Raw genomic sequence first — 18,599 nt, forward strand, 5'->3', positions numbered from 1 at the left:
GGTACTACACATAGCAAAGGCCATTACCATTTAGGTGGATTATGACCAAAGATCAAACCAGTCCATCCTAAAGGAAATCAGTCCTGAATATTTATTGGAAGGACTGATGCTGAAGCTGAAACTCCAATACTTTGGCCACCTGATGCAAATAATTGACTCATTGGAAAAGACCCTGATGTTGGGAACAATTGAAAGCAGGAGGAGAAGGGGAGGACAGAGAATGAGATAGTTGGATAGCATCACCAACTTGATGGACATGAGTTTGAGCAAGCTCCAGGAGTTGGTGATGGACAGGGAAGCCTAGCATGCTGCAGTCCATGGGGTCCCAAAGAGTCAGAAACGACTGAGCAACTGAACTGAACTGACTGATGACCAAAGTTGATCATGGCAGAAGCAGAAACACAAAAAGTGACTACCACACCCAATAAACAGAGACGATAGTGGTGGAGGGACTAGTGAGAAATGATCGAATTCTGCGTACATTTTGTTGGTGGAGCCATCAGTTTGTTGAAGGACCAAACGTGATGGGATAGAAAAAATGAGGCCAAATTTCTGCCAGCTTTGATTAGTCACACTTTACCGCTTTTGTAAAAGGTGAAGATGTGTGTACGTCCTGATTCTACATTTTCCTCTCAGACTATTTAATCATAATCTCCAGTATCATGGCCTTGGAAGCAATACATTGAAAAGGTTCCCTAATGATTCTTCTTCAGCCCACCTGACTTCAGCTAAGGGTTGCTACCTGCTGGCTCAGATCTCACTCGAGTTACAGGAAAGAATCCCCTCCTTTTGGGCACAAATTAGGAGCACAAGACTGTGCACGGTACGTAGAGGTTGGGCTTGTGGAGGAAGAGATTCGCCTGAAGGCAGGAACACTGTAAGACACCGTAAATGGCTTGAATTTAAGGCATGGAAGGCTTCCTGTAGGAGCCCGGTTTTGACGACGGCTTTTAGAGAAAGGGGTAAGATTAATGGAAAAGATGATGGAGTGTAACTGAGGGGTGACAAGCGGTCCAGGTCAGACTCTTGGTGGAGGACCCCTCGGCTCGGGACTCGGTCCTCGAGTGGTAGCACCCCGAGCTCGCCACGAAAGCCACGCCCCTTTGGAAGGAGGACCGGCCCGTATCCCGCCTGCCGGTCCCTCGCGTGTTTCAGGAAGGTCTTCTTATTAGAACGGACCAAACCGGATGAAGGTCGTGCCCTCTTCCGCTTGTGTTCGGGTTACTTATATCCGGCTTGGAAAGGGAGGCAAGAGGGCGCTGACCTTCTGCGCAGGCGCTGCTTGAGGTCCACGCGCGGCATGTCTGCGCTGCACGTCTCGCGTGTCCGGGCCTTGTATCGGCGCATTTTGCTGCTGCACCGGGTTCTGCCCCCAGACCTCAAAGACCTTGGCGACCAGTACGTGAAGGACGAATTTAGGAGGCACAAGACCGCTGGTTCTAAAGAGGCCGAGCGATTCCTGCAGGAATGGGAGGCAAGTAGCTCTGGTTTTCATCGCCCCAGACCTTTGGGGTCCCTCAGAGGTGTCCCGGTTTGTAGTTAGGCGAGACCGCCTGACCTGGCTGGTCTCCCGGGCTCCACGCAAGCTCGGACGGAGCGGCAGCCTGTTCCGTTTGAATTGAACAGCGCAGAGCCGTTTAAACAATACCTCCCAAAGTTACAGCCCAAGCCGGTCTCTATATCCCACGGGTCCTTGCAGCAGCACATCCCATACACCAGCGCGTCAAATTCAGTCGACTTTTGCCTGTCGCTGGAGGGGTGAGGATGGAGGTTACAAAATTGCCTAAGTCACCGTCAAGTTTTTAAAGAGCTTCCCGTTTGGCAGCCCTTTGCCCCCTCCAGTGCCTTGTACTTAGCAAGCGCCTGTTGATCATAGTTTTCTCCTTACGAGTTTTCAGAATTTTAGAGGCTTGTTTCTGTAATCACCATTTAAAAAATCCCAGTGCTCTTTGTTGGATCTTAATATTCTCATATCATGACTGATAACAGAAATTGGAAAAGCCTGAGGTGTATTATTACAAGCGGTGGGCAAAAATGCTGGGCAGAGTTAAGTCAGGTGAAAGTTGGTTTCTTCCTAATCATATACTTCGTTTCACGTAGTCACGTTACTTTTTTAATTTGCAGCATTGCACTAGATCTTAAGCAGACAGAGGCATTAGCTCCTTTGATTTCCCTTCCCTTTTTTTTTTTTTTTTTTTTTGAGTGAAGTCAGAAGATATCAGAGTATATATTTTTAAATAACTTTATTTTTTTGCCATGCTGGGTCTTCGTTGCTGCGCGGGTGTTTCTGTAGTCGTGGCCAGCGAGGGCTGCTCTCTAGTTGCAGTGCGTGGGCTTGAGTGCCGCGCCTTCTCTTGTTGGGGCCTCGGGCTCCAGGCACGCGGGCTTGGTAGTTGCCCGCAGGTGGGCTCAGTTGTTCCGGCTCCTGGACTCCGGAGCGCAGGCTCAGTAGCTGTGGCCCACTGGGCTTAGCTGCTCCCTAGCATGTGGGATCTTACCTAGTCAGAGATTGAACCGTGTCTCCTGTATTAGCCGGCGGATTCTTTACCACTGAGCTCCCAGGGAAGCCCCCAGAGTATTTACAGTATTTCGTGGGGTTGGGAGCCATGCAGGATTACCCCCAGATACGATTTGCAAATAGCAAGAAAGGAGTGGAATTGACTATTAAAGGGACAGGTATTTGAAAGCAGGTAGGAGGTTGAAGAACCGAGTTAAACAATTTCTTACCCTAAAAAGTTGATGACTACAGAAACTACTGAAGGCTGTTTTTTTTTTTTTCAAAACAAAATGCCAAAAGGGTGTACGTTAGGGTGAACACAGAACTTTTTAACTGAGTCGCACAATTTTTGGTTGTACAAGCCTCATTGATGCTTTCAAGAGGGACATTTAGGACGAGGGTGAAATGTAGAATTTGCCTAAAAATTATATGTATTAGATGTAATAAGGTCGCCTAGAGCCAGGGAAGTTGAATCTTTTTAAATGCAGACTGCTTTCTTTTAATATGGTAACTTGATGTTGAAGTCAGGAGAACTAGATTCAAATTAAAGTATTGGCATTTATTAAATGTTGTATTGCTTTTCCTAGTTTTATTATCTCATCTGCAGAATAACAACAGTATCTACAATATGCATATCTAAGTTAGGGCCTCCCAAGTGGCTCAGTGGTTTAAAAAAAAAAAAAAAAACAACCACCTGCCAGTGCAGGCAATGCATGAGAGATGAACTGGATACCTGGGTGGAGAAGATCCCCTAGAGGAGGAGATGGCCACCCGCTCCAGTATTCTTGCCTGGAGAATGCCGTGAACGGAGGAGCCTGGCAGGCTACAGTACTTTGCGTTGCAAAGACTGGGACCCGACTGAGCACACACTCAAACAGCTCTAAATTAGTGTGTGTAAATATAAGTGACATCTTTTAAGCCAGATCAGCTTGTGGCAGGACCAGGAGTTTAGCTCTATGTTGGGAAGAAATAAGGGCATTTTGGGAGGTCCTAAAGCATAAAAACTGGGAAACATTTTAGGGAAAGAATAGGAACCCAGAATACCAATAGGCTGAAAGTGAAAGTTGCTCAGAAGTGTCGGACTCTTTGTGACCCCACGGACTATACAGTCCGTGGAATTCTCCAGGCCAGTACACTGGAGTGGATAGCCTTTTCCTTCTCCAGCAGATCTTCCCAACCCAGGGATCGAACCAGGGTCTCCTGCATTGTAGGTGGATTTTTTTTTTTTTTAAACCAACTGGGCTATCAGGGAAGCCCGATAATAGGCTAGAGACATTAATAAGAATAGACATTTTTAAAAAGCTAAAGTAAAAAAAAAAAGCACTGCTGATCAACCCATTAGACTTGGTGTCAGGAATTCAGCTTTAAAAAAAAAAAATTATTCCAGCGCTGTGTGGCATTTGGTCTCTGGGATTCTTTCGCACACTTCTAAAATTACTTATGAACCGGAATTTGTTTTAAAGAGCAAAGTTGGGTGTGGGTACTACTGGGGAAGAGAAAGGGGAAGGATCAGGAATGCTAGGGGCGCTCAGTATTGGGAGGAGAGTTCTCTACTCCCTTCTCTGATCCCAGAAAACTGTTATAAATATTAGAGCGAGTTCAACTGGGCAAATTTCTGTTCACGGACCATTTGAGGGATGGTAAGAGGAAAGTATTTCATTTTATCTTAAGGATAAAAATGTAAATGCATATTTGTAAAGTAGTGAATTTATGTTAATTCCTTACCATAAAAGAAAAAATGTTAAGTTCAGGAGAATATTTTGGGATTCTATGGAGAATGGTAACTGGTTAGTAAAATACCCATTGTAGTCTTACTCCCAAGTCTTTTAAGAGACAGCTCTGCAAAGAGTGGAATTGGGGTTGGGTAGATCAGGTGGGTTTCTTATTATAGAACTTTAAAAATTCTACCTATGCTCACTTTTGAAGAATAGCTGATTTAGGTAATACTTCCCATTTTTCTTTCTGTGCTGACCCAGTTGCAGAGAGAACAACTTTTTACCACTTATTTTCCTGGAAATCACTGAACATTAAATAGCAAGTATGACATGTTTGTGTTAGAATGTGAGACATTTCTCAGGAAAGGCTTTGAAAAGTGTATTTAATTTTTCATTTTTTGGGCCCCACTTACTGCTTTCTTGCCAGTTTTCCGTTGTTTTCCTTAAGTAGCTGCTTTGTTCTGTGTCTTTGGGCAAGGCTTACGGTGAAAGTTTCTGGAAAAAGCAAAAATTCTTAAACATTCTTTAGTTATTGATCGCTTAGTGCGAGGCAGAGTGCTAGCATTGTTGGACACAAAAATGAATAATATATGTATTTCACTTTTATGGTATCCAAGTTTCAAGTTAATAGACGTTTATAGTACGGAAGGGTGTCTGTTAAAATGCTGTGGGACCAAAGAAGGAATGGAAGCTGAGGCCACATGAAATGTATGAGAGGACATTTGGGCAAGTCAGAGTTTTCTTGTCAAAAAAAAGACCCTGGGAAAGTGGAAATAACATATGCAGAGGTATTGAGGTAAGAAACAGTATGACTTTTTCCAGGATCTGCAGTGATCAGAATTTAGTGTATTATAAGGGAGATGAGAAAGAGATTAAAGCTAAAGAGGTGACAAGAAACAGGATATTCTTCTAAGGATTTTAAGTCTTTATTTTGAGTCATTGAAAGATTGTAAGCAGTGGTGGCAAAAATGATTCAAATTATATTCTAGAAAGATCATTTCAACAGGAATAGAAAGGAATGATTGAAGAATTAAGCCAGATTGAAGGCAGGGAGAGCCTTTAGGAGAGATGTAGTAATACCAAATATGAGTTGGAAAAAAAAAGTTCGCTTGAGTTTTTCTGTAAGATTAAAAAAAAAAGTTTTACAGAACTTTGTATAAACCTTAATATATATATAATACATATTAATGTAACTTATATATTTATATATAATATATTTATAAATATTAATTTATGTCAAATATTAATATTAATACAATATATTTAAATATGTAGTGTTTATATATTTATTTAAATAAGACAATTTATATTAATATAACTATAATGTAAATGTTAATACAATATAATTTAATATATAATATTTATATATAAATATATATATAAGATATATATATATATGATATATATATAAAATGTAACTAACAACCCTAATATATTTATGTAACTGGACCAAGACAGGGCTGTTGAGGATGGAGAGTATGGATTTTTGTGTTACCTTGTTTACAGTAGACTAGAACTTGAGTTTGTGACCAATACAAGATTAGTTAGAGGGGAGGAAATAGAATGGATGACTCTTAAGTTTTGGAATATGATACCAATAACCAGAATAGGGGTGTATGTGTATACACCCCTATTGTATACAGAGGGGGCAGTGTCAGATGACTTCATTATTGTTCATTTTTGTGTTAAAAATTCTGATGGGACAGTCAGGTGAAGATGTTCTGAAATACATATTCCTCTGATACTCAGGTGACAGATTGTGACTGGAGATAGAGAATTAAAATTTATTATTTGTCATCAGTCGGTGGGCCAAGGATGTGAATGAAAGTGCCCAGACTGGGTGTAATGGGAAGGTGGTCAGACATAGACCACTAACCTTGAAGAGAATGAAGGTCGTAGTGTAGTGCTGGAATGTTCTCTGCTTCCCTTTTTCTGTATTCTCTTGTTCCTAGCTACTTCTGCAAAGCAGCGTACTGTTTCCTTTCCTGATGATGTTTAAGTCTTTAGGTTTGTATGATAGTCCTTATTATAATATTTGCTTTTTTTATTTTGTTGTACTCATTTCTGAGACAAGGAAATACTTCAGATTCATGTGATTGTCCATTGGTAACTCACATGAGATATCTTTTTCTTATTTATAACTTTAATTATCAGATTTAACAATGTATGATGAAGTTGCATATCATCTGTATTTAGAGTTTAACTTCATATAATTAGGGTTAGATGGGTATTTTGCAGTTTTTATAATTGTACAACTCTCTTACCTAATTTGAAAACCTCTTTCTTTTTTTTTTGCTTTTGAACATCCTGATTTGTACTTTGTATTTTAGTTTGTGGGAGAAAGGGGGTGAATTACCTCTGTTCAGTGGATGGATTATACATATGGGGAATCATCTTCCAAGTATGAGGCAGTCACCTGGGAGCCTCTTAGCCGCACTGTTTGCCGTGCGTGTTACCCTGCTTTTGTGATGGTTTACTGGATGATGATGGTTGGTTGAATGGTGATGTGTACACATGTGTTTTCAGCATTAAGCTTTACCATTTAAAAAATTTTAGCTGGGCTGTGGTTCTTAACTAATGGTTAAAAAAGGGTTAAAGGAGAGGATTTAAAACAGTATATCCTTGGAATATAATATGTTTCTGTTTTAAATTTCTGAAGCATTTGGAAGTTTTTAAGATAGTGTTTGTTTAGAGAAATACTTTTAATTGGTGGCATGAGATGTGTTGAAACAGTGCTTATCTTATAAAGTAGCTAAAGATGTTTTTAAAAAATAATAGTTTGATCAACATTGCATATATTATCGACTTTATACTATGTTACTGGAACACAGAGGTATGTCTTTTTATTTAAATGATTTTAAATGTATTTGAATTTATAGATTTAAAATAATGATAATAGCATGATAATGTTAATATGCTAGTGGTTATGGTTCTAAAACAAGTCTGTATGTGTGTGTAGAAGTGTGTGTATTTGCATACCACACAGGGTTAAGAATTTGAAAGTTTTGTGTAGAATTTAAAGATTTTGTATGCATAGTATTAATCTTACTGGTTTACTTATTTTATGACATAATTTTACAGTTGCTTAATAAGAGCAAATGCCTGAAATTTTACATAGGGAGAGTATTAGAATTGATTGAAAGGACTTCAGTAAACTTTTTTTTCAGTTAATGCACTTAAGCTTTTTTGAAAAACCGAAAATGTGGTTAAAAAAACTAAGTGTAGAAGGGCTTATAACAAGGACCAATATTCTTTTTTATTCCTTAATTTATCTCTTCTGGGGACAGTTTTCATTTTGGTGTCTTTTTTCAGTTTTCCAATATCTTGTGAATTTTCGTTATCTGTCCAAATTTATAAGTAAAGCAATAAACTAAGAACTCTGCATGTACTGAGGTATGTTGATTAGAAAATTAACATTTATTTCTTTATTCTTAGAAAGTTATTTTTTGAATTGCAGAGTCTCAGTGAGTCTCCCTTGCATTTGCTTCTGACTCTTCTTTACCTCCCTGGTGTTCACGTTCAGCTGATTCTAGCAGTTTGGCTTTATCCTCAGAGCTTTTCTGTTTTGAAGCTGTGACTGCTTTTATCAAGGCTATTTTATTAATTCCACTCCTCAACCTGCTTTCCATCTTGAGAAATTTATTGAACTCTGGCTTCTAATAGCTCCTTTCTTAGTTATTATGGATTGCTCCTTTAAAAGTGTCTTTGTTATCAGATCAGAGGAATTTTGGAAGGGTGAAGAAGTAAGAAATAAGCTTCTGTGATTTCTCTAGTCTGCCGTCTTGAATTGGGGATTCTTAGATTTTTCATTTTAAAGAGGAAGAAACTAAGGCTCGTAGAAGTAAAATGACTTGCGTGGTATAACACAACTAGTTGCAATGAAAAAACCTTGTGCTTTTATCTCATGATAATCAGTTACTTTTGAAATGTTTCCAAAAAACTATTAAACTTTCATTTAATAAATGATTACATATTTTTTTCTTTGAATTTTTCTTACTACAATTTACTTGTATATTTGGTTTGTTTTCCATTTTGGGTATTTTTCTTAAGGGACAGGGAAGCTTTTTAAAATCATATTTCTATCAAATACACCTCTAGCTTAATAGGGAAATGTTTAGGTGTTGTGTAGGTAATAATTTAATGTTTATTAACCCTAGATGCTAATTGGGACACATTTCTCTCTCAAAGGTTGTTTCCATTAACAAAATGAGAATGGAAGCTATTGCAGTGTAACTAGTGTGGTGCTAGTCAGACAGATGTGTCCTGTGTGATTTTTGGAAAGTTTCTTTGGGTCTCAGCTGTCTTAGTAGGGGAAGTAATATTTTACCCTTGAGGTTAAGGATGGATCGAGAAGTTCTCTTTTCCCTAGGCTATGATTATATTAGGAGATGAGTTAAAACTGTATCAAATGTCTTAACCTACTTTACACCTTTCATTGGCACCACTGATTTTTCTCTTTAATCTTTTCTTTTAGTTTCAGGGCTTTGTATTACTATAGTGATAGAATGGATAATAAAAATGAAACATATTTTTTGTCTTTGTAATAGTTACCATTAACATAAAATTAATACTTCCTGAATTTAAAAAAATAATAAAAAAGCAAATGAAATATATTTGGGATTAATGTGATAGATGATTGATAGCATTAGTATAAGAAGAGCTTAGCTTGGATTAGGAAAACACTAGCAGCTTTAATAAAGGAATGGGCAAAAGGAACTCTAATTAAAGAGGTCATTGTGATTTATATACAAATTTAACTGCTGTGCTTAATGTATATGGTAATAGTGAAAACTTTAAAGCGGCGTAGATGTCCAGTGATGGGAGAAGACTGAAATTATAACATAGCCATATGGTGGATGGAGCTCTTAGCAATGGTGCTTCAGAAGAATTAATGCTGTAGAAAACTGCTCATGATACAATTAAACATAAACAGTGTTTATCTTTGGGTGATAGGATTAAGGATAATTACAATTTTCTTCCTTGTATCTCAAAATTCCAGATCATGTGCTACTTTAGTAATTATAGGAAAGCCAATAAATGTGATTTTTTAAAAACTGCAGTTGAATATGCTCAGTATTTCTGTTTCAGATTATATCACGAAGCACAGGCAATCACATTTAGTGAGTCAACCAGCATGTTATAAATATATTTTGTAATTTTACCCTTTAAATTATTTAGGTTAAACTTAGACTTTTTCATGTTTAATGAATCTCAGTGATATATTTTATATTTCTTGTTGAGCTTTGTAAAATTAAAGCAATCTAATTGTGTAGACTTTGAGTATTGTAAATAGCCACTGAAATAAGACAAGAGAAGAAATAAAAGGCATCCAGATTGAAAAGGAAAAAATAAAACTGCCTTTATTTACAGGTGATATAATTATGTAGACAATTTGATGTAATCTGCAAAGAATCTTCTGGAATTTAGTAAGTCAGTTTAGCAATGTTGTATGATACATGACTAATATATAAGAATTAACTGTACTTTTTTATACTAGCAGTGAAAACTTGGAAAATAAAATTTTAAAATACAGTTTACCTAAAACTATGAAATACGAAAAATAAATTAAAAAAAAAAAAGAAATACGAAGGGAAATTTCAGATAAAGGATGTACAAACCTGTACACTGAAAACTATAAACTGTTGCTGGAAAAGAATAAATGTGTGTGGATTAAAAATTAACCTTTAGTTATTACTCTTTTTTCCCTAACCACTAGAAGATATATTAAGAATTTAGAACCTTGAGAGCTGTAAATTGAGATTAGAAAAGAGTCAGCAGGGCTATCTACCTCGTATAGTTTTATAGGTGTTTTTTGTTTGTTTGTTTGTTTTAGGTGTTTTTAAGCAATGTGAAGAATCTTCTCTTGTTAATTTCTTAGAGATCATGTTTAAATAGTGATAATTCTCCAATAACTTAATTTGATCAAAATTGTTACTTAATAACTTTGAAATCCATTTTAATTTTTTACCTTTTCTTTTTCTAACTATTGTAGAAGGTTGCATGAAGGCTGACAGTGAATTAAACTGGCAGAGGAGGTTGGTTAACTGTTGGTTTGTCTTCTGGCACGTCAGACAGGGGATGAAAGGTGGCTTGGAAGCCAGTAGGCTTAGGATGGTGATTCTAGGGTGGTGATTTGTGCCACCTGGGATTGTCAGCATAAACCCTGCTAATTTTGTAGATTTGGAATTGGACTTTTATCAGTATTCCCAGAGATGATAACATATTCACACTAACTTCAGTTCAGTTTATTTCAGTCGCTCAGTTGTGTTTGACCCTTTGTGACCCCATGGACTGCAGCATGTCCGGCCTCCCTGTCCATTACCAACTCCCGGAGTTTACTCAAGCTCTTGTCAATCGAGTTGGTGAAGTCATTCAACCATCTCATCCTCTGTCCCTTCTCCTCTTGCCTTCAGTCTTTCCCAGTATCAGGGTCTTTTCCAATGAGTCAGTTTTTCACATCAGGGGGCCAAAGTATTGGAGTTTCAGCTTCAGCATCAGTCCTTCCAATGAATATTCGGGACTTATTTCCTTTAGGATTGACTGGTTGGATCTCTTTGCAGTCCAAGAGACTCTCAAGAGTCTTCTCCAACACCACAGTTAAAAAGCTTCAATTCTTTGGTGCTCAGCTTTCTTTATAGTCCAACTTCCACATCCATACATGACTACTGGAAAAACCATAGCTTTGGCTAGACAGACTTTGTTGGCAAAGTAATGTCTCTGCTTTTTAATATGCTGTCTAGGTTGGTCATAACTTATCTTCCAAGGAGCAAGTGTCTTAATTTCATGGCTGCAGTCACCATCTGCGCTAATTTTGGAGCCCAAAAAACTAAAGTCTGTCACTGTTTCCACTGTTTCCCCATCTATTTGCCATGAAGTAATGGGACCAGATGTCATGATCTTAGTTTTCTGAATGTTGAGTTTTAAGCCAACTTTCTCATTCTCCTCTTTCACTTTTATCAAGAGGCTCTTTAGTTTCTCTCCGCTTTCTGCCATAAGGGTGGTGTCATCTGCATATCTGAGGTTATTGATATTTCTTTCGGCAATCTTGATTCCAGCTTGTGCTTCATTCAGCCCAGTGTTTCTCATGATGTACTCTGCATATAAGTTAAATAAGCAGGGTGACAATATACAGCCTTGATGTACTCCTTTCCTGATTTGGAACCAGTCTATTGTTCCATGTCCAGTTCTAGCTGTTGCTTCCTGACTTGCATACAGATTTCTCAGGAAGCAGGTCAGGTGCTCTGGTATTCCCATCTTTTTCAGAATTTTCCACAGTTTATTGTGATCCACACAGCCAAAGACTTTGGCATAGCCAATAAAGCAGAAGTAGATGTTTTTCTGGAACTCTCTTGCTTTCTCTACAATCCAGCAGATGTTGGCAATTTGATCTCTGGTTCCTCTGCCTTTGCTAAATCCAGCTTGAACATCTGGAAGTTCATGGTTCATGTACTGTTGAAGCCTGGCTCAGAGAATTTTTAGCATTACTTTGCTAGAGTGTGAGATGAGTGCAGTTGTGTGGTGGTTTGAGCATTCTTTGTGATTGCCTTTCTTTGGGATTGGAATGAAAAGTGACCATTTCCAGTCCTGTGGCCACTGCTGAGTTTTTCCAATTTGCTGGCATATTGAGTGCAGCACTGTCACAGCATCATCTTTCAGGATGTGAAATAGCTCAACTGGAATTCTATCACCTCCACTAGCTTTGTTCATAGTGATGCTTCGTAAGGCCCACTTGACTTCACATTCCAGGATGTCTGGCTCTAGGTAAGTGATCACACCATCGTGACTATCTGGGTTTTGAAGATCTTTTTTTGTACACTTCTGTGTATTCTTGCCATCTCCTCTTAATCTCTTCTGCTTCTGTTAGGTCCATACCATTTCTGTCCTTTATCACACTAACTAAATTTATATAATACTGAACTATATGGTAGAATGCTGATTTCTCTGGGTAGGGGAATGGGGCTGGTGAAGCCCAGGAGTCAGAATATTTGTATTTAGATCTGGGGACACTGCTTTCAGAGGTGCCTCAGAATTTAGAATTTTTAGATTTTAGAAAGGTAAGGAGTGTGATTAGATTGTAAGAAACAGTCCAGTGGGATCTGGAGTGGCACCCTATAATCAAGTACATTCATACTTCTGAAGCAGAGCTTTCGACTTTTCATATTAAGTGGAGTAAATAAAAGCTGCATGGCCATTTAGGTCAGGGTTTGCCACCATATGAGTTCTAAAAAGAGCTTTTGTTCTTTGAAACTTCTTTGACTTCAGAATTGCGAGTCAGAGATGGTGGACCTCTGTTAAGCTTTCTGGGAAACTGAATTAGTGTTTAGAAGTTTGCCTGGTAAACATGGAATTAAAATAATGGGAAGCAAGTTGGCATGAGAGATTGCTCACCAGGCCTCACTGTGCTCGTAGTAGAAAACATCCATTTAGTTTACAGGGGAAAACATCGTGGGTCAGCCTGTGTCACTACTCTTCTCCTGGACGCTGCAGAACACAGATTTAGGAAGTTTGCACCTTCTTGTTACTTTATTTTAAGCACCTTTTTCTTGTCAAAGCATTATTATTATTGTGTGTTAATAGATTCAGCTACCTGATTTGTCTTCTGGGCCTCAGAGAACTCAGGTATTTCCCATTGCATGTTGATTTAATTAGCTCAGAACCCAAGGGAGGATCATGTTTATCTTATTTACAAGTCTTTGGTCTTCTTTAGTCCTGAATCAGTAGAACTTGAAGCATTTCTAAATGAAGTTGAATTTTGACTTCCAAGGTTTCAAACACTAAAATATTTTTGCTTTATCTGAATAGATTTTAAACATGTACACGGTCTTTTTTTTTCCTTCAAAAAAATTATAAACTTAAACATACAAAAAAGTAGACTGTTGTCTGCTGTATGGTTAAGTTGCAAAGGATTCTGGACTTTGCTTTCGTGACGCTTTGGTGAAGATGAAGCTGTCCACAGTTTGTTTAAAACTATCCCATTGAATGAAAAAAATCATGGACTTCTCATAGGAACTTCTCCCTTTTCAAACTAAGACTGGCAGCTTATCACATGACAAAAAGATGCATGTATATACATGTTTATACATGTATGTAAATATAAACCACTGCAGCGACGGCAGCACACAGCAGCAGCGGGTGCGGCTCACGGCGCATGCCCAGAGCGCTGACCCTCCCAGAGGCACCTTGTCACTGCCCCACACTCCCCTCCCCTTACTTATTCTGTAAGGTACACATATGTGCAATTGATGATGCAGGATTTCTAGCCAGTAACCATATTTAACACCGTTCAAAAACACCATGAGGCTTCCCAGGGCACTAGTGGTGAAGAGCTCACCTGCCAATGCAGGAGACAGCAGAGACCCGATTCATTCCCTGGGTCGGGAAGAGCCCCTGGAGGAGGGCATGGCACCCCACTCCAGTATTCTTGCCTTGCCTGGAGAGTCCCACGGACAGGGGAGCCTGGCGGGCTGCAGTCCACAGGGTTGCAGAGAGTTGAACAAAACTTGGGTAACTTAGCACACATGCAAAAATGCCACAAACATTTAAATGCCTTTTAAAGCTAATATAAGCAAGATGCACAGAGTGAGCAAAACTTCTTATTTTAAAATGTTTGGAAATATGTACAATTTTGATATAGTTTCAGGGTGTTCATAACACCCTTGTCTACTTCATGTAAACTACTTAAAATTTCCATTGCACTTTGAGAAACTGCAATAGGATCATAATCTAATTCAATCTAATGCAGGTGGAGCCATCTCAAAGAGGTTTGTCATGGTGTTTTCCCTGCTCTGGAATTCATGTGGCATTAAGATACTCAATTTTATTTCTCTATCCTTTTTCCCAACCCTCTCCTTTATGTCCTCCTCTTCATTGTCCTTTTTTTCAGGCAACAGCTGTCTCTTTTGCACCATCAGATTTTGCTCAGTTGGCTAAATCTTTCTCCTTTTTCTTATTCCTCGTCCGGCCTCACTACCTTATCATTGGAAGACTGCTCTTTTGCTGTCCACTTACTCCGTGTCTGTCTGGTCTTCAGTGGAGGTGCGGGGTTCGTGGACTTGGCCTCAGGGTGGAGCATTGAACAGGGACTACACCCGGTAGTTGGCCTCTTGGGAGCATTAGGAGTCCTTCCTGCTTCCTTCAGTTGTTCCAAAATGCTCCATTTCTAGAGCATCAAATTTGGATCTCCTTTTCCCAGGCCTTGTCTTCTGTATCTCAGAGCACTTAGAACACTGCAAAAGCGAAACAACAGCTGCAGTGCTGATGGGATCCCTGGATTCTTCTTCCTCTTGTGCCTCTGGCTTGCCTGCACAGTGAAGGCAGGAAAGCCCCTTTGCTCTTTGGCTTTTAGGTTACCTTTAGCCGTATTGACTCACTGTTTGCTGGCCTCTGGATGAAACTTTAAGGAAGAATTGGGTAGTTTCTTGATGATTAGGATAGTCATGCACATATGCATTTAAAAACTATAGTAAATACACCTTTCTGTGCCATTTTAAGCTGTTGTATTTGCTCTTTTTGTGTCCCAGGCTAGATTAGTCAAGCAATTGAGACAAAGTTTGTAATAATAACATATTGGAAGCTTGATACTTTTGTAACTACTTTTATACTATGAGTACATTTCTGAAAAGTTGTTTATAAGTTGATTTTTAAAAATTTAAACTGTATTTTAAGTATACTGGCAGATTAACTATTTAAAGAAATTCTTTTGTTAATCCTTTTGTAAAATGAATAATCAGCCCATAATTTCTTTCTCTGTGTAAACCTGCATTTGCATACATCAAATTTGTTTTAAATAGGGTATGTCTACAAATGTCAAGACATGTGTCTAAAAAGAAGAAAATTTAATTTCTGTTTGATGTGAAGAACAAAATTCAGATTTGGCACTTTTGATAAGTGAGACATACCAGATTATTTTAGTTCTTTTCTTTTCAACTAAATGCTATCAAAATATGCTCTACACCTTTAATTAAGAGGTGGCAAGAAGTTCATATATCAAGATTGAACTGCAGTATATTTTTAAACTATATTTTCTTAAATGGTAATAGGGCTAGTGTAAAGTTATATAAAGTTTAAAAAGTTATTTAGTAGTTTTATCTTTTCTTAAAGCATAATTGGAATCTCACATCTTAATGATTCTTTTCCTTTAAAAATTTTGCTTTGTCTTAGTTATAGAAGTAGATGTATTTGTTGCTTTTAATTATGTTTGTTAGCTTTATACTTAACTGTAGTTTGGTGATAATACTAAGCAGTTTATTGCTCTGCTTAATATTTGGATGGTAATTCATCCTTATTTTAGTATGGGTACTGAAGTCTTATTAACCAGTATTAACCATAAACAGCTATTTAGTCCACAGTATAGCATAAATACAGTAGATTGATCATGAAAAAAATAAAAATGTAGTTCCCACTGTGCAATACTTTAATTGTACTGTGGTTAAATAGACTTTTTCTGCAGGACTGTTTGGAAGCCTAATTACCAGTTGTTACACTGTTTCTCTGGGAAAGTATATACAAATTAAACTCTAGAGTATTGGAAACTTGACCCCATCTCTCAGACCCTCTGCAAAGCCTATTGGATAGTCAGTCAGTCAAAGGAGAGTCTTCTCCTGATTTTAGATGGGTGCTGTTTGATTCCATGGAAAGTAAAGCCTTCCCTCCATAACTGAGAAAGAAGACAGTGGGTTAGAGAACCCTTGGAAATGTTCTGGGATCCAGTACAGACATCTCCCATATACCAGTAAATAAGGCCAACCATTTGTTTGTTCATGGCCTTAACAATTTGAGTGTCGGAGTAATCTCGAAGACATCATTAAGGGCAACAACTGGAAAGCAGAGAAGCAGGAGCAGAGGTTTCAGCAATGAGTTCAAGGTATAGGACATGGAGAAAGTGTTCCAAATGGGGGTCTTGATTGTGTGAGGATGTGGTCACACTCTGCCAGGGAGAACTAGACAGAAGGAATTCAACCGAGTTTGTGTGTTCCCTCATTCATTCAGCACCTACTATTTTTCAGGGGATACAGAAGATTCGTATGTGGTCAGTATATTTAAGGAGTTTGTAAGTCTGGTACAGGTCTGTATAAGATAGAATAAGACTCATCGAATTCTAAAGGATAGTATTTTAGAATGTTTGTCTTTTGGCATCGGGGCAAACTGCTTTGAATACAGGAGGAAACCTCTCTTTCCCTTAGCGATCCAATTTATGATTATGATTTATGATAGTTTTCTACTCAGTACATCTACGCTGTCACTTGCTGTTCCTTCATCTGACTCTGTTGTGCTAGATTTTGAAGATCCTTTTATCTTTGAGTTTCTTTTTAAAATATAACTGTCCTGTGAGAAATTTCATTTTAAATTATTGTCAACTAATACGTTAATGATTAACAGTGACATTGATTAACATCTTAACTACTTCCTATGTGGCTCAGAGGTAAAGCCTCTGCCTGCAATGCCGGAGACCTGGGTTTGATCCCTGGGTCAGGAAGATCCCCTGGAGAAGGAAATGGCAACCCACTCCAGTACTCTTGCCTGGAAAATTCCGTGGGCTGCAATCCATGGGGTCACAAAGAGTTAGACACAACTGAGCAACTTCACTTTCACTTACTATGTGAACTTAGATAGTTAAGCCTCAGTTTCCTCACCAGTAAAATGAGAATACCAACAGTACTTACTTCAGAAGTTAAGGGTTAAATAGGATAATAAATATATGCACAATAGTTGCCTTGCACATAGTAAGTTCTCAATAAATGTTAGCTGTTTTAACTCTAGTGTGTGGAGGAAGGAGATTGCTAGGAAGAAATTTCAAAGGTACTGAAAACAAAGTTTGTAATTTCATTATTTTTAATTCTTCCTTCTCTCCTGTCTCCCATATCCAGTTAATTGTCAAATCTGTTGATTCCTTTTACCATATTAGAACTCTGACCTGTTGTCTCCATTTTCATTGCCTCTGGATGTTTGTAGTAATTTCATGAATAATTTTGCCTTTAGTCCCTTTTAACTAGCAGCTTGTAAAACACAACTTTGATCACAATATTGCCCTTGTCAAAAGCCATCACTGTTTTCCTGTTGACGTCTCTTTAACGTGGAGTTCAAAACTGCACAGTCTGACTTGAGTATGTTTTTCCTGCCTTACATCTCAAAGTTCTTTGTCAAGTCCCCTAAGTTTCAGTCATATTCAACTGAGCGTCGTTTCTAAATGTGGCCTTATGTTGTCTTGGCCTCATTGTTCATTCGGCTAAAGGTTTTCCTGTCTCTTTCTGTATAGCCAAATCCAAAATGTCTTTCCAAACAGCTCCAGTCCTTTGCTATCAACTCTTTCTTGATTAATTCTCCCAATTAAAAGCCAAATTCTATATTTTGTCTTTTTGTTTTCTTACTGAATGCTGTTTACAGTGTATTATAGTTATTTGCTGTACATCTTTTTCTTGTGTTAGTAGAGGGTAAATTCCTTGAGAACAAAAATGATGTTTTACCTATCTTTGTGTGCTTTACAGCTCCTGGGACAGTATTTTGCTTATAATAGATGCTCAGTAGATGTTGTTTTTTTCCCTCCAAAAGAAAAAAATGTGTAATTTTTCAGGTGAAGACCAAAAACATGTTGAATTAAGAAGTTAACCATTCAAATATGTGAATTATAGTTTGTAAAAATTAATAATTTAAGCAAAGGCTTTTATCCTGATTACAGGAATTCTTAAATTATATCTTGTAAATACATGAGAATTCAGTGTTATATTTCATAGCGTACTAAGCTTATTCCAAGCACTTTAATCCGTGTTTTTATCTAGATATACTTTCAAGTCATCAGGCATATGAATGTATGAATAGCTGGTTCCTTTTTTAATATATATATATATGATTTTTTTTCTTTTTTTTTTTTTTGCTATGTGTAAAACTTGTATCAAGCATCTGTGATTCCTAATGATTTAAGATAAAGTAGCTTACTCTGGTTTTTTTTTTCCCCCATTTAATATAGTGTTTTAAGTGCCTAAGGTTGGAGAGAGATAAGTAGAGTAAGAAATTTATGATCATAAACTGGGAGAGTCCTAGGATAGCCGTAACTGTGAAGAGTCTTGGAAACAGAAGAGGTGGCGTGTCTGTTATCAGTCTACAGTGAACATCATCTTCTCTCCAGAAGAAGAGAGAAGATAGTAACAACTGTGCCTGGTCATTTTCACTAGATTCTTCTAAGAATACTTAACCTTGTTTACAAGTGGAGTCATTCTTGCTAGTGTTGATTGGAATACTCCAGTCAGATAGAGGAATTTTTTGTGTAACTGTAGTTTCAAAAATTTCCACATGATGGCAGAAGATCCTTTTATCTAGAAACACATTATTGAGCGAAATTCAGAAAGCTTTGTATTTCAACTTTATCTAAAATAGTATGTGTCTTTTCATAT

General features: G+C 37.8%; 1 protein-coding gene across 1 annotated transcript in view; it reads left to right on the plus strand.

Annotated features, from left to right (window-relative positions):
• Positions 1 to 1,225: 1,225 nt before the first annotated feature.
• SDHAF3 (succinate dehydrogenase complex assembly factor 3) overlaps positions 1,226 to 18,599 on the plus strand; it is an 86,054-nt gene continuing 68,680 nt past the window's right edge. The window contains exon 1 of the mRNA XM_043462664.1: positions 1,226 to 1,474. Coding sequence (XP_043318599.1) covers positions 1,301 to 1,474 — 174 coding nt within the window. The 5' untranslated portion in view covers positions 1,226 to 1,300. The remainder of the gene's footprint in view (positions 1,475 to 18,599) is intronic.

Source organism: Cervus canadensis, chromosome 3 (assembly GCF_019320065.1).
Source record: "Cervus canadensis isolate Bull #8, Minnesota chromosome 3, ASM1932006v1, whole genome shotgun sequence".
Taxonomy (NCBI): Eukaryota; Metazoa; Chordata; class Mammalia; order Artiodactyla; family Cervidae; genus Cervus; species Cervus canadensis.